The 27,763-nt window shown below is 42.2% G+C and overlaps 1 protein-coding gene and 2 pseudogenes across 1 annotated transcript; 2 read left to right on the top strand and 1 right to left on the bottom strand.

Annotated features, from left to right (window-relative positions):
• The first annotated feature begins 5,872 nt into the window (after window positions 1-5,872).
• Window positions 5,873-6,250, top strand: LOC112662367 (small nuclear ribonucleoprotein Sm D2-like). Its single transcript, XM_035714355.2, has one exon. It carries the CDS (start codon window positions 5,882-5,884, stop codon window positions 6,233-6,235), a length of 354 nt encoding a protein of 117 aa, XP_035570248.1. The 5' UTR covers window positions 5,873-5,881; the 3' UTR covers window positions 6,236-6,250.
• An 8,808-nt stretch (window positions 6,251-15,058) lies between these two features.
• On the bottom strand, window positions 15,059-15,634 carry LOC112662042 (60S ribosomal protein L29-like; annotated as a pseudogene).
• Window positions 15,635-17,358: 1,724 nt separating this feature from the next.
• On the top strand, window positions 17,359-19,519 carry LOC112662498 (RNA-binding protein EWS-like; annotated as a pseudogene).
• Window positions 19,520-27,763: the final 8,244 nt, after the last annotated feature.

Raw genomic sequence — 27,763 nt, 5'->3', positions numbered from 1 at the left:
GTCCTCTGCTATAATCCAGCATCTTCCCCTCACCCCTCTCACACTTTGGACTCTGACCCAGAACTGTGTTTGGTGGGAATCATTAGCAATGGAGGAAGAGAAAGAGAGAAGTTTCTCTGGGCTTCCACACCTGCTTGAGTGTCCTGGTGACATGGCAGGTGGCTTGCCCCAGGCTGAGTGACCTGAGTGAGAGGAGGAAGTCATAGTGCTCACCTTTTATGTGCTCACCTGGGAAGTCACACATCACTTCTGCCACATGAATTTGTTGGAAGTGAGTCACTAAATTCAGCCCATACTCAAGGGGAGGCGAATTTGGTATTACCCCTTGGAAGACCTATCAGAGACATGTTTAAAACTTTGAAAGACATATCTGTGGACATATTAAAAATACCATACTCCATGAGAGGAAGATGCGTTCATCAAAGAACTTGATCTGGCTATTTAAACCACGTTAGCCACACAAAGGCTTAGGAGAAGGAGCTGAGGAGAGCTAAGTTGTACCACATAAACCAATGGGAAGAATTTGAACATTAGGTCGAAAGAAGGGAAGAAGGAAGGAAAGGAAGTGAGGAGACAGAGAGAGCATGAGCTTGGCAAAGGCTTGTTAAGAACAGGTCTCGCTGATGTTTGATGTTGACCAAACTTTTCTACACACACACATTATCTCATGTGAGAGGCTTTTATTTTTTTAGTATTATTGTGTGTGTGTTTTTAAGATTTTATCTATTTATTTATTTGAGAAAGAAAGAGAAGGGCGAGGAGCAGAAGGGAAGGGAGAGAGAGAGAGTCAGGCAGACTCCATGCCGAGTGCAGAGCCCGTTGCCGGGCTCGATCTCGCGACCCTGAGATCATGACCTAAGCCAAAATCAAGAGTCTAATGCTCAGTGGACTGAGCCACCCAGGTGCCCCATGAGAGGCTTTTAGTGGTGATTATAGACTGGCAGTTTCAGGGCGGAAGCAGGGACCACACTTGAGGACAGTAAGCCAATTTGTGCATTTACACTATGTTACAGAAGCAGATGCTAGAATTCTAGCCAGAAGGCCCCTGGGAATTCTCAGAAATCTTAAGAAAAGCAATGACATTTCCATGAGCTTGGAGAAGGGAGCCGACTTAGGAAGCAACAGGCAGGCCCTGCTCTGGAGTTATTACTGAGCACAGTGCGCAGAGAGTACTTCACCTGGAGAAGCAGAGCCCGTCCTAATTTCCAAAAGCAGCCTTCAGGCGAGAGGATGGGTAACCAGCTCTTTGGGGTTAATTTCTCAGAGGATTCAGGGTTTCTGACAAAATCCTAAAATGCCATTTTGCCGTTTTTCTTCATTACTGCAAGCCATCTGCTTCTCTCTTCTGTAATGATTTGAGATGGGGTATTTAAGGGGCTTCAGGCTTAATTAAACCTGAAAAATAAATTCGGTGTCACTCAGCTTCAGGTATGATATCAACATTATAGTGTCTATCATTCTATTCCATGTAGTTACTGGATTCGTATACCTCCTTTTTTTTTTTTTTTTTAAGATTTTACTTATTTTATTGTGAGAGAGAGAGCAAGCGAGAGCATACACACAAGCATGAGCAGAAGGAGGGGCAGAGGGAGAAGCAGGCTCCCCAAGGAGTAGGGACCCTGACTGAGGGCTCAATCCCAGAACCCCAGGATCATGACCTAAGATGAAGGCAGACACTTAACTGACTGAGCCACCAGGTGCCCTCTTCTTTCTTTTAAGAAAAATAAAGCCCTCTTGAAAAATCTCTTGAAGAACATCCCTCATATTTTAATATTTAACAAAAACCCTTATGACAAGGAAAGGCACCCAAGGAAAGAGGGTTATTGGAGGAGAGAACATCCTGAAGCTCAAATGTTGAACATTTCTCCAAGACTCTATTTGGCCGAGTCATTATATATTTGAAAGTCATGCCTGGGTTCTTTCTTGTAAGTCACTGTGTCCATCAAAGGAGGCACTTGGCTCTCCCTGTAGCCCCAGTGTTCGACATGGTCAATGTGCTATAACTATTTGTTGACTTGGGCATTCCTAAGAGATTGTTAACACTGAGAGGTTAATTGGGATCTAGTTCTAGGAAATTCCCAAAGGTAAAAATACTTTGGTGTAAATGAAGCCCCTGATCATAAGGTCCTGAATTTCCTTGTTCTTTACTAATTTTGATCAAGATTCAGGAAGGCAGAGGGGGTAATTCCCAGGGTGGGATTTGGGGGAATGTAGGGGAAGATGGCAGAGGGCTGGGGTATTTGTCCATGCTATCTACACACATTAAGGTTAGTGCTTTTAGACCTCCTTTTGCCTGTTTTCAAAAACGTCACTATCAAAAGTTATTCAAAATAACCGAATGATGAATAGACTTTGTAAAATGTCCATTACCCACTGAATTAGATACTGTCTTGTATTATTCTCCTTACTTTTATCGCTATACCTTGAGTCTCAAATAGATGTTGAATTCCATGAGAATAGGGCCCTATCTTTCCCATCTCAGGCCCCTGCTGCAGCCCTCTGTGGCTCCATCCTCCCTCCACTACTAGTCCTTCCCCAAGTTCACCAATACCTCCTGTCTTCAGGCTCAGTACACTTGCTCAGTTCCGTAAATAATGGATGAGTCAGCTGGAGCTTCTTATCCCTTAAGACATAGAGGAGATTGTCTCAAGGAACACCCGGTGCCTTCTCCCAGCCTTTTGCACATTCCTGGGAGGACCTATGTTCTGGGTTACCTCTTGTTCTGACCTCCTGTTCCTATGAATTAGTTCACCTTAGGGCTTGTCTTGCTGTTTCTTATAACCTAATTGTGAGACCCAGCCATTTCCTTATTTTCTGTAAATTTGCATGGACATATCTTTGTATGTATGGCAGACTTTATTTTTACCAAAAATTCAGGAAGACAGTAGGCTCTGTATCACAGAAAGACAAGTTACTTTACTCATTCTTTATAGCCTCCTTGGTTGTGTTCTTAAAAATATCCTTCTGGGGCCACCTGGGTGGCTCAGTCGGTTGAGTGTCCAATTCTGGATTTCAGCTCAGGTCATCTCAGGGTTGTGAGATCAAGCCCCACATCAGGCTCCACACTGGGCATGGAGCCTGCTTGGGGTTCTTTCCCTCTCCCTCAGCCCTTCTCCATCCCTCACCCAAGCTTGCTCTTTTCTCTAAAAAAAATCCTTCTGCCATTTCTTCTGTCAGGTTATGTAACCTCCTCTCCATCTTCTCTCTTCTTCTTTTCCTTTCTCATAGGAGAAAACAAAACTTACAACTGTCCTTTCCCCCACAACAATTCTTCACATTTTCTGAGCCTCCTGTACATCTTCAAGGACCACACTAAAGTTTTAAAATTACCACCCCAAGGAAAGGCTCTTCTTAAATTCTAAGACAGATCAACTTCCATCCTAGTTTTTGTCTAGATATTAATTAGTGGGAGGATATGGTGATGGTTTAGTTTCGTAGTTACTCTGATTCCCACTTTCCCCATCTATAAAATGGGAATATGCTAGCACTTGCCTCAGAGAAGGGATGTGAGAATGAGTAAGTTAATGTGCAAAGTCCTTAGCACAGTGCTTGGTTCGTGATTTACCTGTTCCTATTTGTTCCCACTCTTCTTATTGTAGTCCAAATCAAGGGCCAGCAACCCCATGGAGGCTTTTGTGAGCTCCCCTAGCCAGAGCTAATCAGTTCTTCCAATTGCTCCCTCCCTCCATGTATTCTTGTGGCACTGGCTTTACACTTCCCCTCAGGCAGATTGAAGCACTCGGATGCCTAAGGCAAGCCCCTAAGTGAATTTTCAGTTTGAAGGGAAGATGGACATGGGCATATAAAAAGGGAATGGCCCAAGGAAGCTAGGAATGGGTAGAGGGAGGGCGAGCAAGGAGGTGCATTCTCCAGCTCCAGGGTCTTGAGTTCAAAGTCAGGAATGTGATCATGTTGCCAGTGTTGTCAACCCTGAATACCATTATGCAGTTCTTGTGTCAGGTTTTCATCTGTTGCAAATTTTACCATGCTGTAGTTTTAGGGCTTGCCACTGTTACACTGTGTTGATTATTTCAACATGTGTGTATCAGTCAGGACTTGATCAGGGAAGCAGAACTACTATGAGTTATGGGATAAGGAATGTATTATAGGAAATGGACCTTACAGAATTTTGGGAAGAGGTAGGGAAGAAAAGATCTGAAAAGGGGAGCTGAAGACTCAGAGGAAGGTCACTAACCAGACCTGGCTTACAGGGAAATGTGGAAACTAGGCAAATCCAACTGCTGGAGTAGAATTGGGAGGAGGGCCGGGGTAGAAATCCACAGGGGACTGTTGGCTCTCTATGATGGCTTCCTCTGTATGTTCACAGCACAGCATCTGCTGGCAGGCCCAGGGTTGCTGCTAGCAGAGCAGGCAGACGGGCAGGAGGGTTGGGTGCAGAGTCGGGAAGGCTGAAGGCAAAATGGAAACAGCTAGCACATCTGTCCATCTCTCACCACTTCTTACTGATGACCACCTTTAGACTGAAATGTTACCTGCTTCATTTCTGCTCTCTAAATCTCATACTACTTCTCTTTTGGCCAACTCAACTCAGAGTCACACAGAGAAAGGAATTTTAGGAAACAGCTCCCAGTAGAACAATCCAGCAAAACATTCATTCTGAATCTCAGTATTCACTGCAAATTGGAAAAATGGCTGATTGCTAACATCTACTTCTTGGAACAAAGAATAAATAACAAAGAGGGAAAAGTTATAGGATCTGGGAAAATGGCACAGTCGGATTTTTGGAACAAACAGTCCATAATCAGACTCATACATCCATACATAGGTAATATATGATATAGTTCTGCAGAACAGTGGAGAAAGGATAGTCTTTTCAGACAAATGGTGCTGAGCCAATTGGATGTTCAAGTGGAATAAATATTAATTTTGACCTTCTACCTCACAGTACATATAAATATCAATTCTAAGCACATTATTAATCTTAAAAAAGGAGACTATTGGGATGCATGACCGGCTCAGTCTGTAGAGCATGTGACTCTTGGTCTGACTTCAAGCCCCACGTTGGGCATGGAGCCTACTTAAAAAAAATAATAATTAGAATTTTTTTTAATTAAAAAAAAGGAGACTATCTCCATGACAGATTACCCAAGATGGGTAAGATTTCCTAAATAGAACCCCCAAACCACTAATTGAGAAAACACAGAACAATTATAAAATGCAATTGTTGTCTGGGGTATAAATTACCTCAACCACTTTGGAAAACTGTTTGATGGTGTCCACTAAAGTAGAATATATTCACACCCTGTGTTCTAGCAACTTCACTTTTAAATACACCCTGTGTTCTAGCAATTTCACTTTTAAATACAATATAAATATGTATGTAGGCTTACTAAAGTATTTATTTAAGAATGTTCATAGCTGCTTTATTAGTAGCCAAAACCAGGAAGCAAGCTAAATGTCCATTAACAAAAGAGCAGATAGGGGTGCCTAGGTGGCTTAGTCAGTCAAGCATCTGCTTTTGGCCCAGGTCATGTTCCCAAGGTCCTGGGATTGAGCCCCATATTGGGCTCCCTGCTCAGCAGGCAGTCTGCCTCTCCCTCTCCCTCTGACCCTCCCTCCTGCTCATGCTCTCACTTGCACATGCTCTTTCAAATGAATAAATAAAAATCTTTAAAAAAATTTTTTCTAAAAAAGAGCAGATAAATCAGTGTAGGTATGTATATGGAATACTCTGCAGCAATGAATATGAACAATTACTGTTCCATGCAAAACACAGATGAATTTCACAAACATGATTTTGAACAAAGGAAGACAGACACAACTAAATATATAGTGTGTGACTCTCTATAAAGCTCAAAATGGGAGAGGCAGGAGCAACACGGGGAAGACAGAGCTGACCTGGAATGCAGCCTGTACCACCATGAGCCTCCTCAACAAGCCCAAGAGTGAGATGACCCCAGAGGAGCTGCAGAAGCGGGAGGAGGAAGAGTTTAACACAGGTCCGCTCTCTGTGCTCACACAGTCAGTCAAGAACAACACCCAGGTGCTTATTAACTGCTGCAACAAGAAGCTCCTGGGCCGTGTGAAGGCCTTCAAAAGGCACTGCAACATGGTGCTGGAGAATGTGAAGGAGATGTGGACCAAGGTACCCAAGAGCAGCAAGGGCAAGAAGAAGTCCAAGCCAGTCAACAAGGACCACTACATCTCCAAGATGTTCCTATGTGGGCACTCAATCATCGTGGTCCTGCGGAAACTGCTCATCGCTGGCAAGTAGCAGCTTCCTCTGCGCCGTCAGAATTTGCTCCCTCCTGCGAAGATCTGTCCTTTGTAATGAAAATAATCAAGTCCTGGGTTTTTTCTTAAAAAAAAAAAAACAACTCAAAATGGATAAAACTAACCTATCATGCTAGGAGTCAAGATAGTGGTTTCCTTTAGATATGGGGATTAATGGCTGAGAAGAGGGTACGATGGGAGCTCTGGATGAGCTGGGACTATTCGGGTTTTGACCTGGAGGGTGGTTACAATCTCTGATAATTCGTTAAACTACACATGTATGATATATGCTTTCTGTATGATTGTTTTACTTCAAATTTTTAAAAAGATTTATTTATTTTTTTTATTTTTTAAAATTTTTATTTATTTATGATAGTCACACAGAGAGAGAGACAGGCAGAGACACAGGCAGAGGGAGAAGCAGACTCCATGCACCGGGAGCCCGACGTGGGATTCGATCCCGGGTCTCCAGGATTGTGCCCTGAGCCAAAGGCAGGTGCTAAACCGCTGCGCCACCCAGGGTTCCCAAAAAGACTTATTTTTAGAAAAACTTTTAAAATGTCCTGTGTTATCCATTACCAACTGTCATATCTAGTAGTCTTTTTCTTTTTATGTATTTTATCATCCCTCCTACGTTATTTCCTACCCCCTTGCTCTAAAAATGTGTTTCCTTTCATAATTCTTCTTGCACCTTGGGCCGCTAACTTTATTGCTCAACAAATATTTCTTGAGTATCTCCAGTGTACCAATCACTGAGCCAGGCCAAGAGTTTGTGATGGTGACTAAGCTACCAAAGGCTTTGACCTTTTGGAGCCCCAGCTCCCAATGAAAAGAGGCTTCTAAACAGGTCATTACATCATAACTGTCACTTCTCACCCCTTTTCGAAATTTAGGCTTTCCCCAGAGTTCTAGATTAGAGAGCCACCTTTTCAAAATCCACTGTTTGTGCCCAATAATGACCCTAATTTTCCCAACATCATTGCTGTGTAAGACCTCAGCATCAAATGTGGCAATTTCCTTCATCCCGCATCCCAGATTCGGCCTCATCCTACACATTTCTACCTCTGAAACATACATACCCACTCCTGTTTTCCATTCCTGTTGCTTCCAACCAAGTTGAAATCCTGACTCCTCCTGTTGCTTCCTCATTTAGGATTGATTTGCAGAAATAGAAGCCCCTCAGGCTGGTTTGATCAAAACTCAGGTTTAGGTAGCTAACAAATTACTGAAAAATCTGGGGAAGACATTTGAAACAGAGCTTCCAAGAACAACCCCCAACCCTTGGAATCCTAATACCTCTGCCAACAATTGGAAATTGATTCTTGTCGCTGTAGAAGTCCTTGAATTAGGAAGCAAGTGACCCCAGCACCTTGTTGCCTGTGTATCATCCATGTCCCCAAAATGGATCTTTGTCCAGAAGTCCAGCTACAAAGAGAGGTGTGACTTATAGTTCCCAGCTTTCCAACCTTAGCAGTACAGGTTAGAATGGATGTCGAGCATGCCAGATCTCACTGTCTCCCTCACTTCCTACCTAGACTCCCAGCTTTCCCTGCTTTTGCCCACAATTTCCATTCTCTTCATTGCTTCTGGCTCTGATTATTATCACTCCACAGCTCAAAAGCCTCCTGTGACTCATCCTCTCCACTAAATTAGGTTAAAGTGCCCTCACCTGTCATTCAAGGCCCTGTGTGATCCGATCCCAAATGGTTTTTCTGTTTTATGTCCTACTCCACTGCTACAATTTCCTTTACACATTCTGCTCATTCCCACTTCATGCCTTTGTACATCTTCTACCCCTTTCTGCCATCATTTCCCATTAAAATACATAATTTATTTAGACATTGTGTCTGAAGACAGAGAGGTGGGCTAGAATCTTAACTCTGCCTGGGAAAATGAGTCATCCTGAACTCAAAGCATCAGTTCTCTGCCCTGTAAAATAGGGATAATAATAGTACCTACTTTACATGTTGGGATAGATAAGGTTACAGGTAAGAATCTAAGCTGTTAGTGCACACCCTCTACAGATGGTGACTTCAGTATTGTCCTCTTGACCTCTGTACCCCATCATTCAGGTGCTCAGTAAATACTTGTGTAATGAATGGACAAGCAAACCAAGCAGCAACAAGGGCCTTAGCTAACCTAAGGTCAAACCAAGGTGATACTTGGTTCCTTCCTGGTCAGTATCACAGTCCTGGGTGGGGTCATACAACACAAGTATGAGTGGAGGAAGAGTCTCCACTTGTATTATCAAGTCAGGAGAAATAAAAGCTATGAATCTTAACAGTTAAGCTGGGATACAACCCCATGTTGTGCCATAGGAAGTTACCAGCGCCTCATGGATTGAAAACAGTTTGGCAAAGATTCCCTTCCCAAGATTTTATTTGGAGGCCTCTCATCTCTGTGCTTGGAGAAATAGCTATCTGAATACAGAAAGTGGAAGGAGGCAGGAGATCTCACGTCAGGTACATTCCCATCTGAACTCCAGTGGAAAATATTCATGCAATCTCAGATGTTGCTGGAGGAGTGAAAATTGATATGCCCCACTTTGGAGATCCATTTGGCAGTATTTATTAAATATGAAGATACACATACCCTATGGCCCAGAAGTTCCACTTCTAGGTCTCCACCCTAGGAAGATGCTCTCACAATGAGACTCATTCAAGGAGACATTTATTAGATCCAGGAATTAAAACAACCCGAGTATTCACCAATGATGAATAAATAAAATGTACATTTAAACATAAAGTACAAAATAGCAAATGGGAAGGCATGAACTAGATTTTTGTCTATCAGTATGGATAGATTCCAAAAGTATAATTTTGAGTGAAGAAAACAAGTTGCAGAGCAATGCTTTCAGAATATTGAATATGTAAGAGCAACATATATATTGTTCAGGGATACATATCTGTACAAGCTTGAAACAATGGATTGAAGGGATACAAGCTGAATTCATCATTGTAGTTACTTTTGTAAAGAGGAATTAGACCAGGAATAAAGAGGACTTAAATTTTATCTATAATATTTTTCCTCAGGGATCCCTGGGTGGCTCAGCAGTTAAGTGCCTGCCTTTGGCCCACGTGTGATCCTGGAGTCCCGGGATCGAGTCCCACATCAGGCTCCCTGCATGGAGCCTGCTTCTCCCTCTGCCTGTGTCTCTGCCTCTCTCTCTCTCTCTCTCTCTCTCTCTCTCTGTCTCTCATGAATAAATAAAATCTTAAAAATATATATATATATATTTTTTTCTCTTTTAATTAAAAAAAATCTTAAAGCTTTAGAGGACAGATACCAACAACTGCTTTTAAAATGATGTTTGGGGTATAAGAACTCTATTCTAATGAGAATGTTTCTTTTTTTCTCAGAAAATGAAGATATGGCTATGAGTCTAATTTACAGTCTATGTATGTGTGTTGTGTTGCACTGTGTTGGATGAGGAGGCATTGGTGAAACCAACCATGGTTGCGCCACGGTTCCCAGCAGAATGTCCATTTGTAGGCAACAGAAATTAATCATGGCCATGGCATTTAAATTTGAACAACTTAAATACCTATGGACCTTTCTGACTCTCTGATGAAAGCTATGTCCTCTTGGTTCTAGGGGTAAAAATACTCATACACACAATTTGGCATATAATATTGTGGAGTCTGTAAGCCTCAGGTTAAATCTGCACTACTTCAGGATATCCGGAGGTTGGCTTTTTTTTGACCTCTAGAACATCTATTAGAAATGCATGGCAAAGAGACCAGAGAGACTTGTTAAAATAATATATAAATACAATGCTGTCTTTGCAGAAAGACAGTTTGAAGTGAGGGAGGGAGAGAGAGAATGTGTGTGTGTGTGTGTGTGTGTGTGTGTGTGTGTAAAAGCTGCTTAAACCCTAAAAAAAAAAAAATAAATAAATAAGCACAGCTTCTCAAGAGCTCTTAGTTTGCATCCTGAAGTGTAATGCCAGTGTAAATGCCAGCATCCCCAGCATCTCAGTCCTTGGAATTTGTTTCTCTCACCCTGGAGCAGGAAGTTTAGAGAGACCTGTTTGGTCTCAGTGATGTTTGTTCTTACTGCAGGGACCACACAGTGTCCAGCTGGCCACAGGCCAGCCTCTGTCATCCCTTGCTGGAAGGCCTCAGGCTCTCACCCAACATCCCTGATGAGACAGAGCATCCCCATGCAGGGCACACACGGCCCCCTTTTACCCCCTTACCTCAGGTGGGGACCAAGATGGCTTTTGAAACTGAACATTTTTTTAAAAAATCATTTTGGTATTGGGAGTTTCTGAATTTGATGTCTAGCAAAGGAATTAAAATACAGGAATGTGATTGAGAAATTATTTGAAAATTTTAGGTCTGCTCCATCTTTTCCAGTTGATAACGAAAGTCTGTCGAGGAGGGTGACAAGCTGCCAGCTCCCCCGAGGGCAGCTTCCCAACAGTCGCCTTCCCATTGGCAGCACTGTGGTCAAAACACAAGAGAGTAATGAGACATTTAGAGGAAACTTAATCTCTTCCAAAGACCCAAAGTCAGATGTAGCCCTTAAATATTTTATAGGAAAATATTTGCAAAAAATGTGACTTGGCAATAAATCACAAGATGGTACTCATTAAGGTTACTTGCTGACTGAGACAACTGGAATAATGATCCAGGCCCAGAATTATTTTGGAGCCATGAAAAATCTATCAAGATATATGCATAAAATCTTGTTCTTTCATTTTGCTAAGGCGATCTTTTTTGGATTGTGTGAATAAAGCCCAGTTTGCTCCACTCTGAAATCCAGAGAAGCAGCATGACCTGGGGCAGCTCATGCAGAGCCCTCTCTCCATTTTTGTTGAAACAGAAGAATTGGCCTCCTTGTCCCCATTACAACCAACTCTCCTTCAGAATCTCACCTCTGCAGGTGAGGGCAGATTTTAAAGAAATCCTTGCCCATAGAAAAGTTGTTATTCCCCAGGGCCTCCCCTGGAACCTCCTGTAGCAGGCTCTTGTTTAGAAACCCATCTAGGAAATGCACCCAGCCCTGGGCCAGCTCTCTGGGGAAAATATTTATTCCCAACAGACGCTCACCTGGAAGTTTTGGGAGACAGATGGCAGTTGTACACTGTGTGCCTCTACTCCAGAGAGAATATCCTGAGTACCCCTATTGCGCATGGTGCTTTCCTTTTGCTCACAGGCTCCATTCTGCTAACTTGGATGCTAAGGCCAATGTCAGTGGCTTCTATCAAGAGCAGTGGTTCTTGGGCAGCCCAGGTGACTCAGCGGTTTAGCGCCACCTTCAGCCCAGGGCCTGATCCTGGAGACCCCAGATTGAGTCCCAAGATGGGCTCCCAGCACGGAGCCTGCTTCTCCTTCTGCCTATGTCTGCTTCTCTGTGTGTCTCTCATGAAGAAATAAATAAAATCTTAAAAAAAAAAAAAAAAAGAGCAGTGGTTCTCAAACATTAGTTCAGAATCACCTGGAATGCTTATTGGTACAGTGGCTATCAGGTCCCATCCCCAGGGTTTTTGATTCAGTAGGGCTGGGATGGGGTCCCCAAATATGCATTTCTAATAAGTTCCCAATTCTTGATGCTGCTGCTCCTAGGACTGTGCTTTGAGAGCCACTGGTCTGTGCTTTTCATCTGAGATGTTCTTAATTCCTCAGCTTGAGTCCCGGCCCAGAATGTAGCCCTCAACAAACAGCCCTCCTCTACACAAACATCTTGGAAGGAAGGGTAGTGCAGATACAATTAGCCAGACACAGAATCCAAAGTTATATATGGAACAGCTCTTTCATTTTATGTTCAGCAGAACATTCTAATTCATTCTGGAGACCACAAAGGGAGTCTGGAGTGGCTCCTCTGCTCACTCCCACCAGCTTGCCCTTTCTGGGGCTCTCACTAAGTAGGGGCCTCATTATGACCCTCAGGCACCCAGGTGGCAGCTCCCTCCCTTTGGAGGAAGAGCCTTTCTTTCTAGACCTCCTGTCTTCCTTCCCTACATGGCCCCTCATTTGGTTAATTTCTTCTGCTGGGCTCTGCATTGTTCATTTCCATTTTGATATCACAAGACTTTGGGACCTGAGGTATGCAAGGTGGAAGGGGGAGAAGAGGCATCTCATCATTTCTGCCCTCAGGATGTGTTGTATACAGGATAATCAGGACTTTCATGCTGGCTGATTAACAATGCCATGCCTATGTCCTGTGGTATTATGGTAAAAGAGTCTCTGTTAAATTAGATCGAACTGTATCCAATCCTAGGGACAATTCCGGGCAGGGGGGGGATGGGGCGGTCTGCTGTTGCACAATAATGGGTCAGTGTGCTCAGTTGATCTCCCTGGTAATCGCTGCCTTACCCCTTAAAGGGCAGATTTAATGCTGGGAATCTCTACTTTCAGTAGCTGAGATGGTTTTGCAGAGATTTTTGTTACCCTTAGACCACACCTGGAAAGGTATCAGTTACTATTTTGTATGACTGGAGGTGTCCAACACATGGAACATATTCATGCTAATTAATATATAATTCCCTAGCCATAGTCCCAACCTGGCTGACCTCAGAATTACCCAGGAAACTACAAAAATATGTGTTCTGAAAAAATACCTACAACACAGAAAGTAAAGACATACTTGTTTTCTTAATATAGAAAGAGTTTTAACAAATCAATAACAAAAATAATAAATTGATAGAAAAAAGGACAAAAGTATGATTAGGGAGATCATACACCTACAAAAACTCTAATATTAACATGAAAATACAATTGCTATTATTCATAAAGGATGAACATCGAGTTACTATTTTTCACATATCAGACTGGCAAAGATAAAAATGTTTAACAACATTAACAATTTATTACCAAGAATGTGAAGAAAAATTCTTACACATTGTTGGTGGGAGTACATGTTACCATAACCTTTTTGGACAACAGTTTGTCAATCTATGAAAATCTTACAGGCATATACCTTTTGGCCCAATGTTTCACTGCTCCTAGTTCAGCATAGTGATGCCTTAACACATGAATGAAAATGTATATACAGGATGTTCCTAGCAGCATTGCTTGTGATGGCAAAATGCAGAGGCAATCTAAATGGTCATCAATAAACAGTGGGTGAAATAAAGTATGTCATGGCCATTCATCGAAGCTCTCTGCCACTATAGAAGATGATGATGTTGATCTGTGATCATGTAACAATTTCCAAGATGTTTTGTTAGGTGAAAACAGTAAGATGCATTAATGTGTTGTAGCATACTGTCATTGCTGTAAAAATATGGGTGATTTATACTGTATACATATATGCATATTCAGAAATAAGTGTAGATTATTTCTGAAAAGATTTGTAAGAAACTGGTGATAGTTCTTCCCTAATATCTATTAGGGAAGAAAACTGATAGACTCTCACTATATATATATATATACACACACACATACACACACACACCCTTTGCATTGTTTGAATTTATTTTTACTATAAGCATGTTCTGTTTCATTTAATTAAAAATAAATATTCTCAAGCTCCCTCCCTAGACCAACTGGATTTTAGTTTCTGAGGTTGGGAGGCAGGAATTTATATTTTGAAAAAGAACTCTGGGTGGCTCAGTGGTTGGGTGCCTGCCTTTGGTTCAGGTCATGATCCTGGGATCCAGGATTAAGTTCCACATCGGGCTCCCTACGGGGAGCCTGCTTCCCCCAATGCCTGTCTTTGCCTTTCTCTCTCTCTCTCTCAATGTGTGTCTCTCATGAATAAATAAATAAATCTCTTTAAAAAAAAAAAAAGAACTCTGCTGAGAGAAATAGCTGATTTAGAGTTGGAAACACAAGATGAGCTTGTAGCATCTTGTTAAGATGCTCAAAATGCAAAATGCATGTCAAAGGGACACAGAACTCAATCTGAAAAAGCTTCCAAGGACCAAAGCTGGAAAATCTGAGCATAAAATGCATAGCATACTATTAGATTATAACCTAGAATGTAAAAAAAAAAATACTGGTATACATGAATGATTAAATAAATTAATTAAATAAATGGGGAAGAAGAGATACACCTCCCTTACAAAAGAATTTCAAGAATTCCAAATAATTTATGTAGATACTCTCCACTCCAGGAAGTGAAGCTGAATTCCCACCTCCCCCTTGGTTGTGGGTTGTGCTTTGTGGCTCCAAAGAGTACAGTGTTGGAGTAGAGGAGTACTTACAGTGGAGAGACTAGCAAACACTCTGTTGGCCCAGTGATCAAGGTTAGCATCAACAGTGATAAATCTTGTTGAGAGTAGTACCTATGATAAAATGTGATAAGAAGGATACTTCCTCTGTGGTATTCTTCCCCCAATCTATAACCCTGGTATAACTAGGGGAAAAATATCAAACAAACCCAAATTGAGGGCATTCTACAAGATACCTGGCCAAGACTTTTCAAAGCTATCAAGGTCATAAAAACAAACAAACAAAATAACAACAACAACAACAACAAAAAAGAAACACTAAGAATCTATCATAGACCAGAGGAGACTATAAAACACAATGACTAAATGTAATGTGGTATCCTGGATAGGATCCCAGAACAGGAAAAGGATATTGATGGGAAAACTAGTGAAATCCACATAAAGTATAGAATTAAGTTAATAATTAAAAGCAAAAACAAATATCCAGACAGTTCCTATTTAGCCAGCTTGGCTCCAGGCTGCCATTAAGCAACTTTAGAATCACATCAATAGAGTGGAAGTTCTCAAACTTTGGTATGCTGTAGAATCACCCTGGGAGTCTGTTAGCACTCTAGATCCTACCATAGAAATTCTAACTGGGTTCATAGTGGGCTTAAGATATACATTTTTTTTTTGACAGATCCTGCCGCAGGTCTATTTGTACAAATAGCACAGAAAGACACCAGGCCCATGCAGACAGAAGCCCAGGGGTCATACCAGTCCTTCCGTCCTCACATTGGCAGGCAGAAGGCTCTACACTGGAGCCTTTGTGGGGTCCTGGGCACCTTTGGGAACCTGAGCTGTAGGAGTAGGAGCAGGAGCTGGAGCCGGGATCGCAGCTGCAGCCTGGGCCTTGGTTTGAGCCTTGGCCTTGGCCTTTAGCCAGCAGAGCCTGAGACCTTTGGCAATGCGGGCACGAACATGGTTCCCGAGCTTGGGGTGAGCGATGTAGGCAAGTCAATTGAGTTTGCTGCTGCCGCCCTTTGGGATCTTGGGCTTAACCTCCTTGGGCTTGACAAGGGCCTTGATAGCCTCGGCACATGCATTCATGGCCTTGGCATTGTTGGCCTGCATCTTCTTCAGACCCTTCTTGTTGTGCTTCTTGGCAAAGTACATGTTCCTCAGGAGCTTGGGGTCTACCCTCTTAAGAGATTCATATTTTTGTGACTGGGGTTTCTTGATGCCATTTCTGTGCCATTTTCGTGACTGGTTGTGTATAGTATGGTTCTTGGATTTGGCCATGTCTGCACCAAAGCCCACGGCTCCTCAAGCACCTCTGATATACATTTTTTTTAAAACAAGTGCCAAGTTTATTCGTTCAACAGTTTTTGCCTTTGAAGTATTCATTGTGACATCCTTGAGATTCTTTGCTACCTTTGTGCTTTACCACACAACTGTAACCAACCACTCTAGGATTTTCCCTCTGTTAGTTTTACAAGGTCTGCTCTTCCCCTAGTTTCTTATTCTCATGAACCTAAATTAGGTTAATTTGTTGTTCACCATGAAGGGCCTCCACCAACTTGACATTGACACATCACAGTTAGAAGCAAGCACACAAAGCTGGGCTTGGTGCCAGGACATGGGCAGCTTCACAAATTCCATGGACCAGGCCATGGTGAATGAGGGCAGTCTTCAGCACCTCTTATAAAGCAGGATTACTGGAGTATTGCTATGGTGGTGTGTTATGGGTGAAGCCACATCTTGAATGGACCTTAGCTTCTGCCTCTGCGCAGCTTGTTGATGGCAGGAAAAGAGGAAATATGCATTTTTAATAAGCACTATTAAAAGCTTCTGAAACACTACATTTTAGGCACATTGCACTGGAAACCAAATCTGATATTCTACTCATAATTACTATGTCCATCAATAAGATGTGAGTTCAACTGGAACAAAAACCTTCTGAAGATAAAAAAGATCATGAACATCCATTCATTATGTAACATCTCTAGTCTATTTGGGACATTCAATGAGTTTCTTAATAGAATTCTTACCACCATTTGACATGTGATAAGTGTGAAATGAACAAATAATTAAAAATAAGGAATTAATAGGAAACCTCCTGACACATCCCTTCTGATCATCCTGACCTGGTATAACCAGAAGAGTTTATTTCCTATGGCACTTAATTCACTTTTAGGTCATATTCTTTTATTTTTCAATACAGACACAATGCCAACCATGAATTTGTTTGCAGAATTAGAGCCTGATATGTATATGTTCTTCTTTTAAAGATGTCCTATGCCCTCTTCAGGTTTTCCCTGCCAAGCTCCCTCTCCCTGGGACTGTTTTACCAAACCAATCCATAGCACCTCCACCCTCCCAAACACACATTCCTGCTCAAGTCTTAGCTGAAAGATCATTTCCTCATCCAGGCTCTCACATTGGTAAGGACCCCTCCAACATGGTCTGAGGGCACAAAGTCATTCTTGTAATACTACCATTACTTAAAAGAAATCTAGAATTCTTTCTTTGTGCTTCGTTGTTTTTTAAATCTGTTGCTTGTGTTCCAGTACTATCTAGTAGAACTTTCCATGATAGCAGAAATTCTCTTTATCTGGGCTCAGGTTTTAATCCAAGAAATCTGTTGCCTGAGCCTGTGCCCTAAACCACCATGGAAAACTGCCTCTCAACAAATAATTAATTACTTCATTTGTAACTTATCTCTTCTGTTATGTGTTTCTTCCTGGATTCATTCATTTGGCTGAGGGGGCAAGAAAAATCAGAGGAAAATCTCACACAAGAGATGGCATTGGAGAAGGTTGAGAGTGGTAAAGAGGTGTTTCCTTGCAGAACAGAGAAAGGTCCTGCAGGCAGATATAACACCATGGACAAAGGTTCAGAGCTTGAAACAGCAAAGTACAGAAAGCCTCATAGTCAAAAACATTTAGTGTCTAAGGAAGACATGAATGGAACCCAACACAAAAATTTCATATAAGATAGGGGAAATTTTGATTAGAAGTTGATATTGGGAGAACGAGAGGGAAGGAGAGAAAATAGCGTCCACGGATTACAGTACCTACAGCCAAGCTGCAGCCCAGCAGGGCTACAGTGCATACACCGCCCAACCAACTCAAGGATATGCACAGACCACCGAGGCATATGGGCAGCAGAGTTATGGAACCTATGGACAGCCCACTGATGTCAGCTATACCCAGGCTCAGACCACTGCGACCTATGGGCAGACCGCCTATGCAACTTCTTATGGACAGCCTCCCGCTGGGTATACTACTCCAACTGCCCCCCAGGCATACAGTCAGCCTGTCCAGGGGTACGGCACTGGTGCTTATGATACCACCACTGCTACGGTCACTACCACCCAGGCCTCCTATGCAGCTCAGTCTGCATATGGCACTCAGCCTGCTTACCCAGCCTATGGGCAGCAGCCAGCAGCCACCGCACCTGCAAGACCACAGGATGGTAACAAACCCGCTGAGACTAGTCAACCTCAATCTAGCACAGGGGGTTACAACCAGCCCAGCCTAGGATATGGACAGAGTAACTACAGTTATCCCCAGGTACCTGGGAGCTACCCCATGCAGCCAGTCACAGCACCACCATCTTATCCTCCTACCAGCTACTCCTCTACACAGCCGACTAGTTATGATCAGAGCAGTTACTCTCAGCAGAACACCTATGGGCAGCCGAGCAGCTATGGACAGCAGAGTAGCTATGGTCAACAAAGCAGCTATGGGCAGCAGCCGCCCACTAGTTATCCCCCCCAAACTGGATCCTACAGCCAGGCGCCAAGTCAATATAGCCAACAGAGCAGCAGCTACGGGCAGCAGAGTTCATTCAGACAGGACCACCCCAGTAGCATGGGTGTTTATGGGCAGGAGTCTGGAGGATTTTCCGGACCAGGAGAGAACCGGAGCATGAGTGGCCCTGATAACCGGGGCAGGGGAAGAGGGGGATTTGATCGTGGAGGCATGAGCAGAGGTGGGCGGGGAGGAGGACGCGGTGGAATGGGTGCTGGAGAGCGAGGTGGCTTCAATAAGCCTGGTGGACCCATGGATGAAGGACCAGATCTTGATCTAGGCCCACCTGTAGATCCAGATGAAGACTCTGACAACAGTGCAATTTATGTGCAAGGCCTAAATGACAATGTGACTCTAGATGATCTTGCTGACTTTAAGCAATGTGGAGTTGTTAAGATGACAAGAGAACCGGACAACCCATGATCCATATCTACTTGGACAAGGAAACAGGAAAGCCCAAAGGTGATGCTACAGTATCCTATGAAGACCCACCAACTGCCAAGGCTGCTGTGGAGTGGTTTGAAGGAAAAGATTTTCAAGGAAGCAAACTTAAGGTTTCTCTTGTTCGGAAGAAACCTCCAATGAACAGCATGCGGGGTGGTATGCCTCCCCGTGAGGGCAGAGGGATGCCACCACCACTCCGTGGAGGTCCAGGGGGCCCAGGAGGTCCTGGGGGCCCCATAGGTCGCATGGGAGGCAGTGGAGGAGACAGAGGTGGCTTTCCCCCAAGAGGACCCCGGGGTTCCCGAGGGAACCCATCTGGAGGAGGAAACGTCCAGCACCGAGCTGGGGACTGGCAGTGCCCCAATCCGGGGTGTGGAAACCAGAACTTCGCCTGGAGAACAGAATGCAACCAGTGTAAGGCCCCAAAGCCTGAAGGCTTCCTTCCACCACCCTTCGCGCCCCCGGGGGGTGACCGTGGCAGAGGCGGCCCTGGTGGCATGCGGGGAGGACGAGGTGGCCTCATGGACCGCGGTGGTCCCGGTGGGATGTTCAGAGGTGGCCGCGGTGGAGACAGAGGGGGCTTCCGTGGTGGCCGGGGCATGGACCGAGGTGGCTTTGGCGGAGGAAGACGAGGCGGTCCTGGTGGGCCCCCTGGACCTTTGATGGAACAGATGGGAGGAAGAAGAGGCGGGCGTGGAGGACCTGGAAAACTGGATAAAGGCGAGCACCGTCAGGAGCGCAGAGACCGGCCCTACTAGATGCAGAGACCCCGCAGAGCTGCATTGACTACCAGATTTATTTTTTAAACCAGAAAATGTTTTAAATTTATAATTCCATATTTATAATGTTGGCCACAACATTATGATTATTCCTTGTCTGTACTTTAGTATTTTTCACCATTTGTGAAGAAACATTAAAACAAGTTAAATGGTAGTGTGCCGAGTTTTTTTTCCTTCTTTTAAAGATGGTTGTTTAACTAAAGACTAAACAATGGGAACCCCTCGTGAGCATGCTCAGTATCATTGTGAAGAACCAAGAGGGCCTCTAACTGTAACAATGTTCATGGTTGTGATGTTTTTTTTTTTTAAATAAAATTCCAAATGTTTATAAAAAAAAAAAAAGAAGTTGATATTGGAAAGTGAAAAGAAAAATTATAAATATAATTTATATTGTTATATATATTTAACAGAAGTTATGTATTAGCTGTGAGTCTGTCCTAATCTCTAGAATAAACAAAATTAGTTGAGTTAGGGCTTGGGAATCTGGTTTAAGAAAAAAAAGCATGTCTAGTAGCACATTTGATGACTAAGACGTCCTTCATTTTTCTCAACTGCCTTCCTTAGTCTATGATATTCAAATGTTTCTCTTTTGACAATCCTATTATGTCCATTTTTTCCTCTTTAATTGTAAACTGGTTTAACCCTGCAAGACTCTTATTTATCAGTGTTTTCTGGTGATTCTAGCATTTCTCCAACAATTTCATGAAACCCTGCATCAGAGTTATTCCTATTATGATGGTTTTTGTGTCCCAAGCTAACCAGGGACAATTGAGTAATGATTACCATTTTAGGAATTGCCTATAGTTCAGTATGGCTGGAGTATTGAGTGTGAGGTAGGGAGCAGTGGGAAAATCTTGACATTTATCAGTTGAAGGCATTCAGCAAGTAACTGACTTCTTGACCTTCAGGTTTCTTTTCTATTTTGAGGAAGCCACTGCAAGAGTTCCAGAAAACTGCAAAAATGAAAGCATCTTCCAGGAAGATGATGGTCCCTCAGCAGACACTCTTTCTCCTCTACAATGCTTTGGCTATCCTGCATTTGGTAGCCACATTTAATTGATTAATTGATTTGTGCATGATTGGATTTTTTATCTTGTTACTATGTCAAATAAGCACAAAACCTGATAGATGAATTTATATGCTGCAGAGGGACAAAGTAAGGAAACATTTATCAATTTTTAAGACAGGGGTTCCTAAGAAGCTGGTTTCCCATTGAATACAGAGAGAAAAGCAGAACAGAAATGTGAGATATGACATATGCTGAGGATGGTATCGCTGAGTCTAAACAGAGCTGGCATCTGTAGGACATGCAAAGATTTTTTTATTACAGGGCGAAGGGATTCTGGAATCCAGCTCTTCCTGCATGTCATTCATTCTAGAGAAATAAATTAATTAGTAAATGAAAGAGGAGGATGAGCATGCCTCATTGCAGTCTTAAAATTTAATTTGTAAATAAAAATAAGAAAATGGAGCTCATCTTGGGCTCTTCAGAGAATTATTGATAAATGTGGAACTCACTGACATCTAATCTGAAATGCAATTTTTATGTCTATTGTCTTCTAAAATCATTTTTGAATTCATATTTTAACATATTTGTTTTTGGAATATTTTATTTCCCTCAAGAACAAAAGAATTCTTGGAAAAGAATTCTATGTGAAAATAGCTGAGTGGTTTGCAACCATTTACAATGGAAATTTCTGTGCAGTGGCAGTAGTCTATAATGTAACATTTTGAATGTAATTCCCATTACTTCAAAGATAGCTCAGAGACTAAATCTCAGCAAGGTTCTGAATTTCTAATGAAAAACTGAAAATCGTAATGAGATTTGTTATGAGATTAGAATTATGAAATCATGGGCAGAGGAAGAACAAATCTGAGATTTTAATCTTTGTGTTCTGTGTTCCAATCACACAGTAATAGTATCTTGAAAGAAATTTCTCATAATTTCCATGAGGTGATATTTGCAACTATTTTCCTGGAATGGGTTAATTTCTTGGAAATAAATCCCAAGGATGAATGATCATGTCTAAAGGAGAGAAATGCTAATAGGCTGTCTTAATCATATACATCCTCCTTGGGAAAATTTTAACCAAGAATTGAGCACGTAAACATTAAAGGAATATTTAAGAAGATTGATGAGAAAAACTGTTTTGGAAGAGCAAGAGCAGATGTTAACAACAGGGCACAGTGAAAATCTAAGCTTCCCAACACAAATGTTGGAAAAATTCCACTCATCCTCTGTTCCTTGCCATTTCTAATTTCCCCTTAGAAGAGTGATCTGTTAGGTTAATTTTATTAATATATAAATAAACTTTTCTAAATGAATGAGAGAAACTCAACAGTCAACAGAGGACATGAACATGCAGTCAAATAGAGAAAATGCTTTAAGTAGGCAATTATTAACTCAAAGAAAAAATAGAACGTTGTAAAAGAAATGCAATCTTCACAACTTAGCAGCAAATAATACTTATATAGAAATAATAACCTAAATGCTGAATTTAATGCACCTGTAAGTAGCTTATTGAACAAGGTTCTTGGAAGGACTTTCTGCCATCTTATTTTTTCAGCCGCCCCTGGATAAAATATCAGACAATTTCTATAACTTTGCCAATTACTTTTAGATTATTAACAAATAGTCTCAATTGTTTTCAGGTTACCCAAAGTCCAAAGTAATCTGATGTCAGAATGTCAAGCTTTTATCCAGTTTATACTTCTCCTATCCCACAGCTTGGGCCTGATGCAGGCTTGAAATTTGCAGTGGGCAAGAAGTATGGGTAGGGATGCCAAATAAAACACAAAACGCCCAGCTAAATGTGAATTCCAGAATGCAACAAATACTTTTAGGAGAATTATGTCCCAAATATTGCATAGGATGTACTTACACTAAAAAAAAGCATTCATTGTTTATCTAAAAGTCAAATTTAACAGGGCATCCTGTACTTTTATATGCTAAATCTGTCCACCCTAGGTAGAGTGATTCCATCTTGCTCACTCTGCTGCCTCTGGCTCCTCTAGAGTTAGATATAGACATGGAAGGGATAGAAAGGAGAGGAAGGAAAGCTTCTGGCCTGCAGGATTGTCATCCCTAATGGGTACCTTCCTCATATGTCTTAAGTCCAAAGCTGACCCACAGAGCACCCTCATGGACGTGTTTCAGCTAGAAAGTGCCTCATTTGGCTGACCACTGACAACTGTCCAGTTGGCACCTGACTTCTGGTTGTCCCCTCTTTATTGGAGTCATCTTTTATCCTTCCATATGGTACTATTAGGTGGGAAACTTGTGAAAGCCACCTATTGGTAGCTCTCCTCCACAGAATTCAGTCTGGCCTACAGAAAACCACATCCTTGCCCCACCAATCCCCAGAAATGCTGGCCAACCTTGACTCTTTGTGGTGCTATCAGGAAGGCTGCTTCAGCCAGCTTCCGGCCTGCTGACTTTTTTTGAATTGTCAAGTCACCAAGTATTTTCCTGCCCCCTCAAAATTCAGGGGACACCTATCATTATCTCTGAAGATCCTCTTGAAATCCCCTTTATTAAGTTTAGGATGAGCGAGAGGAGTCTTCCCGTCCTGCCTTGGGGATGTGGTGGAAAACAACACCGCTAACTCTGTCCAAAACAATCCTCAACATAGACCACCTCAACCCCCTAGTTGATTCTTTTTCTTTTTTTAAAAAAAGATTTTATCTATAAGTAATCTCTATACCCAACATGGGGTTCAAACTCATGATTGCAGTTTCAAGAGTTCCATGCTCTACCGACTGAGCCAGCTAGGCACCACCCTCCCCCCACCACTTAGTTAATTCTTGAGATTGCAGAGAGTTAGTGGCTAAAGCTGGAAGAATCACTTTGGGGCCACCTGATTTGCAAACCTTGCATGGATTGCCTAGAGTCTCTGTTTAGAATATGGGGCTCTTTGTTCCTATTATTCTCCTCTTTGGAGTCTTAGTTCAGTCTCAGAGACTTAAAAAATCTATTTGAACAATCTATTACATAACTAAAAATGATTACATAATCATATTGTGAAGATAACGAGAGGGTGTGTGTGTTTGTGTGTAGAGATAGGGGTTGTTATAAATTAAAATCCTTATTTATCATAACAGGAAGACAGAAGAGAGAGTCTCTGACTGATAAATCAAGAAGTAACAGCATAAGCACATTACTTAGAAATATGGAGATAAATACCAGAAGGAAGATCTGAGTGATTCAAAATGTTTGCCTTTGGGGAGTGAGCCTGGGGGTTTGAAAATGAGTAAAGAAAGGTACTATTATTTTTCATTATAAGCCTTTAAGTACTAATTTTTTAGACAACACGATGGGCTTGATAATAAATATTTAAATGATAAATTTTGCTCAAACCACAGGAAAACATGTGCAGTCAATATAAAGCATGAGGCAGATTTATATAATAATGACAGCTAATATTTATATAGTATTTGATGAGTATCAAGCATAGTCGAAATTCTGGGCAAATATTAACTTATTTTGATCATGTGAGTTTATTTGCTAGGACCACCATAACAAAGTACCACAAACTACGTGGCTAGAGCAATGGCAATTTATTTTGTCATTATTCTGCAGGGTACAAGTCAGAGATCAAGGTGTCAGCAGGGTTCTGCTCCACCTGAAACCTATAGGGAAGGTCCTTCCTGTTCTCTTCCAGCTTCTGGTGGCTCCAGACATTCCTTGGTTTGTGGCAGCATCACTGTCATCTTCACATGGCTTTCTCTCTGTGCATGTCTGTGTCCAAATTTTTCCTTGTAAGATCATCCTTTTAGATGAGAGCCTACTCATGACCTCATTGTAGCTTGATTATCTCTCAAAATACCTCATATTCTGAGGTACTAAGAATTAGGGCTTCAACAGATCCTTTATTGGGGAGACACAATTCAACCCATAGCACCATGCAGAAGTCCAATGAGGTAGGTACCATTTTGCAGATGAGGAAATGGGAGCACAGAGTGGTTAGGTAATTTGGTCAAGAACATATGGCTAATTGACAGTGAATTTAAACCCAGGAGGTCTGACTCCCAAATCCTGCACTCTTAGCCACTAGGCCACACTTGCTATATTAAAGGCACAATGCAAGGCAAGAGCAGTGTGTACAGCGTGCTGGCATTTGTGTGAACAAAATTGGGGATGACTAGGGCCATCTGGGTGGCTCAGTTGGTCAAGCATCTGCCTTTGGCTTGGGTCATGATCTCAGGATCCTGGCGTCAAGCCCCACACCTGGTTCCCTGCTCAGTGGAGAGTCTGCTTCTCCCTCTCACTCTACCCCCCGTCCCTCCCCCGCTCTTCTCTCGTGTTCCATGCTCTCTCTTCTCAAATAAAATAAAATAAAATAAAAGTTTAAAAAACTGAGGATGACTGTTACATACATGCTTCCATGTGCACAGTACATATTTGGAAGAGTGCCTAAGAGACTGATGGCAATATCAATCCTGGGAGGAGAATTTGGGACATCGAACTGAAATTTTTCTTTTATATATATATATATATAATTTTTTTAACACTCTGAAGTTTTAGGGGGTTGTTTATTTACCATTGATAGAAATTAATGTAAAATATCAAAAAATAAATAAAATAAAATAAAATAAAATATTTATTTGGGGGGCATCTGGGTGGCTCAGTAGTTGAGTGTCTGCCTGGGGCTCAGTGTGTGATCCCGGGGTCCTGGGATGGAGTCCTGCATTGGGCTCCCTGCAAGGAGTCTGCTTCTCTCTCTGCCTATGTCTCTGCCTCTCTCTCTCTCTGTGTCTCTCATGAATAAATGAATAAAATCTTTAAAATAAATAAAAAATAAAATATTTTTTATTCACTTGTTTTTAAAGATTTATTTCAGAGAGAAAATGCTCATAAGTGTGAGAAGGGGCAGAGGGAGAGGGAAAGAGAGAGAAGCAGACTTCTTGCTGAGCTTGGGCCTGATGCAGGGCTCTATCTCATGACCAGAAATCACAACCAGAGATCACTACCTGAGCTGGAACCTAGAGTCAGACACTCAACTGACTGAGCCACCCAGGCGCTCCTAGTTTAACATATTTAAATTAAAAATGAAAGCAAGAGGAATGCCCTTTCACTAAGGCCATCCTCCCAGACTATAGAGCTGATAATATGATATTGGATAATATTTTATGCAAGTGTATAAGGAATCTGGTGAGAAATGATCTAAGTAAGCATTAGTTCCCAGACAACCTCTTTAAGAAAGACCGTTGCTTTAGCTTTTTTTTCTTTTTAAGATTTTATTTATTTATTCATGATAGACATAGAGAGAGAGGCAGAGACACAGGCAGAGGGAGAAGTAGGCTCCATGCCAGGAGCCTGACGCGGGACTCGATCCCGGGACTCCAGGATCACGCCCTGGGCCAAAGGCGGGCGCTGAACTGCTGAGCCACCCAGGGATCCCCCAAGACCATTGCTTTAAAGGACTGTTTTGGTGGCTGTAGAACTTTGGGTAGAACTTTGGATAATGAACTATTGTGCAGCCATTATACTTTACATTTACATAGCATTTTTTAAATGATAATAAGAGATACACTTTCAAATATTAGGTGAACTTGTATAGATAGATATTTGTCTCTCTTTAAAAACAATACTAAGTAGAAAAAAACAAAACCAAAAACAAACAAACAAACCCAAAAACCCAATGCTAAGCAGAAAAAGCTGGAAGGAAATAGACCTAAATATTAACCATGGTTATTTTGGGAGAGGATGAAAGAATCATGGATGATGTTTATTCTCTTTTTTGTACCTTTTCTCGTTTCATTTAAGTCTAAAGATAGAATTTAAAACCTTTCTTAAAATGTGCTAGAAGTGCTTCTGATGAGCTGGTGTCATTCCTCCATCGACCAACACCAATTGCCCTGAGGAGATCATAATGACAAGATGAGTATGTCTGCCTCACAGGTTTCTCTTCTTCAAAAGTCAGCCTAGAAATCTATTTCTCCATGTAAGCACATCCACTCAAACTACCTCTTTCCTAGCTTGATTCCCCCGCAAGATTTTTGAAAAAAGGGGTACCAGAGGTGTGAGGGTATTCTGCAGGGCATCAGCCACCACACTAGAATTATTCAACTGGCCACAGGATATAACTATGTCCCACAGCCCCAGCCCCAGCTGACCAGCAGTGGGGCCAGCTCTTAGGCAGTAGCACTGCACAACTCAAGCTTTTATCCACATAGACTGTTGAGAATAGTGTGTCCCAAGGTGGTGCATGGGAGTAGCCCTCATCTTAAAATTTAGATAGTTTTCTGAAGAGATTCAGATTTCTTCCCTCACTAGCCCATCCCATAACACCGTACTTCTGAAATAACGTAACCCATGACAATTCTCAGCTTAGCTTTACCACCCACGGTATGTGTGTGCGTGGTGGATTTCCCTGGTTCCAGCTGGCACATGACTCAGATACAGTTACACCATCATCAGCCCAGAGCCCATCTAATTGTCCAGAGAGCTGGGGATGAGGCTCTCTGGTCTGAGTCGCTAGCCAGCAGTACTTCTGGGATTGCATTCTAGAAAGGATTTTTGTGGTGTGCTCCAGGATGGTCACGTTAAACATCAAACTAAAATAAGACCTGCTATGAAGTAAGGCAAGAGTCCTTCAGGGCCTGAAAACACTCTGACCTGGAGTCCTCTCTTCTGATCAGGCTGGGATGGTCCCATCAGCATTAATCACTCTAACACCCAGAGGGATGTACATAACATTGTGAAGCATGTAAAGAGCTGCTGAAGGGCAGCCTGGTTGGCCCAGCGGTTTAGCGCCGCCTTCAGCCCAGGGTGTGATCCTGGGGACCTGGGATCTAGTCCCGTGTGGAGCTCCTGGCATGGAGCCTGCTTCTCCCTCTGCCTGTGTCTCTGCCTCTGTGTGTGTGTCTCTCATGAATAAATAAATAAAATATATATATATTTTTAATAAATAAAATCTTTTTAAAAAAAGAGCTGTGACATCCAGGTCATGTGATAAAGTGGAAAAAGTAAAATACAGAAAAATACTGTGTGTTTGATCCTACTTATGCCATGATAACTATAAATCAATATAGTCATAAACATATAAATATATGAAGAGATGTTTGGAGAAAGGTCACTTAAATATTATCAGTGGTTATCTCTGGGTGGTAGAATTTGGTGCATTTTTTAATTTTAAAAAGTGTAATTCTCAGTCTTAAAAAACTTAAAAAAAAAAAGAAAAAACCATGAGCAGGGGTGCGGTGCCTGGGTGGCACAGTCAGTTAAGCATCTGACTCTTGGTTTCCACTCAGGTCATGATCTCAGGGTCATGATCTCAGGATCTTAATCTCAGGGTTGGAAGATCCAACCCTAAGTTGGGCTCTGTGCTCAGCGTGTAGTCTGCTTCAGATTCTCTCTCCCTCTACCACTGCCTCTCCTGCTTGTGCTTACT

This window comes from Canis lupus, chromosome 13, assembly GCF_003254725.2.
Source record: "Canis lupus dingo isolate Sandy chromosome 13, ASM325472v2, whole genome shotgun sequence".
NCBI lineage: Eukaryota > Metazoa > Chordata > Mammalia > Carnivora > Canidae > Canis > Canis lupus.
The sequence above is the reverse complement of the archived record's forward strand: the minus strand, read 5'-3'. Positions and strand labels throughout refer to the sequence as shown.

Excerpts from the sequence above, each read along its gene's own strand:
- LOC112662367 (XM_035714355.2), top strand. The coding sequence starts at position 5,882 with ATGAGCCTCCTCAACAAGCCCAAGAGTGAGATGACCCCAGAGGAGCTG.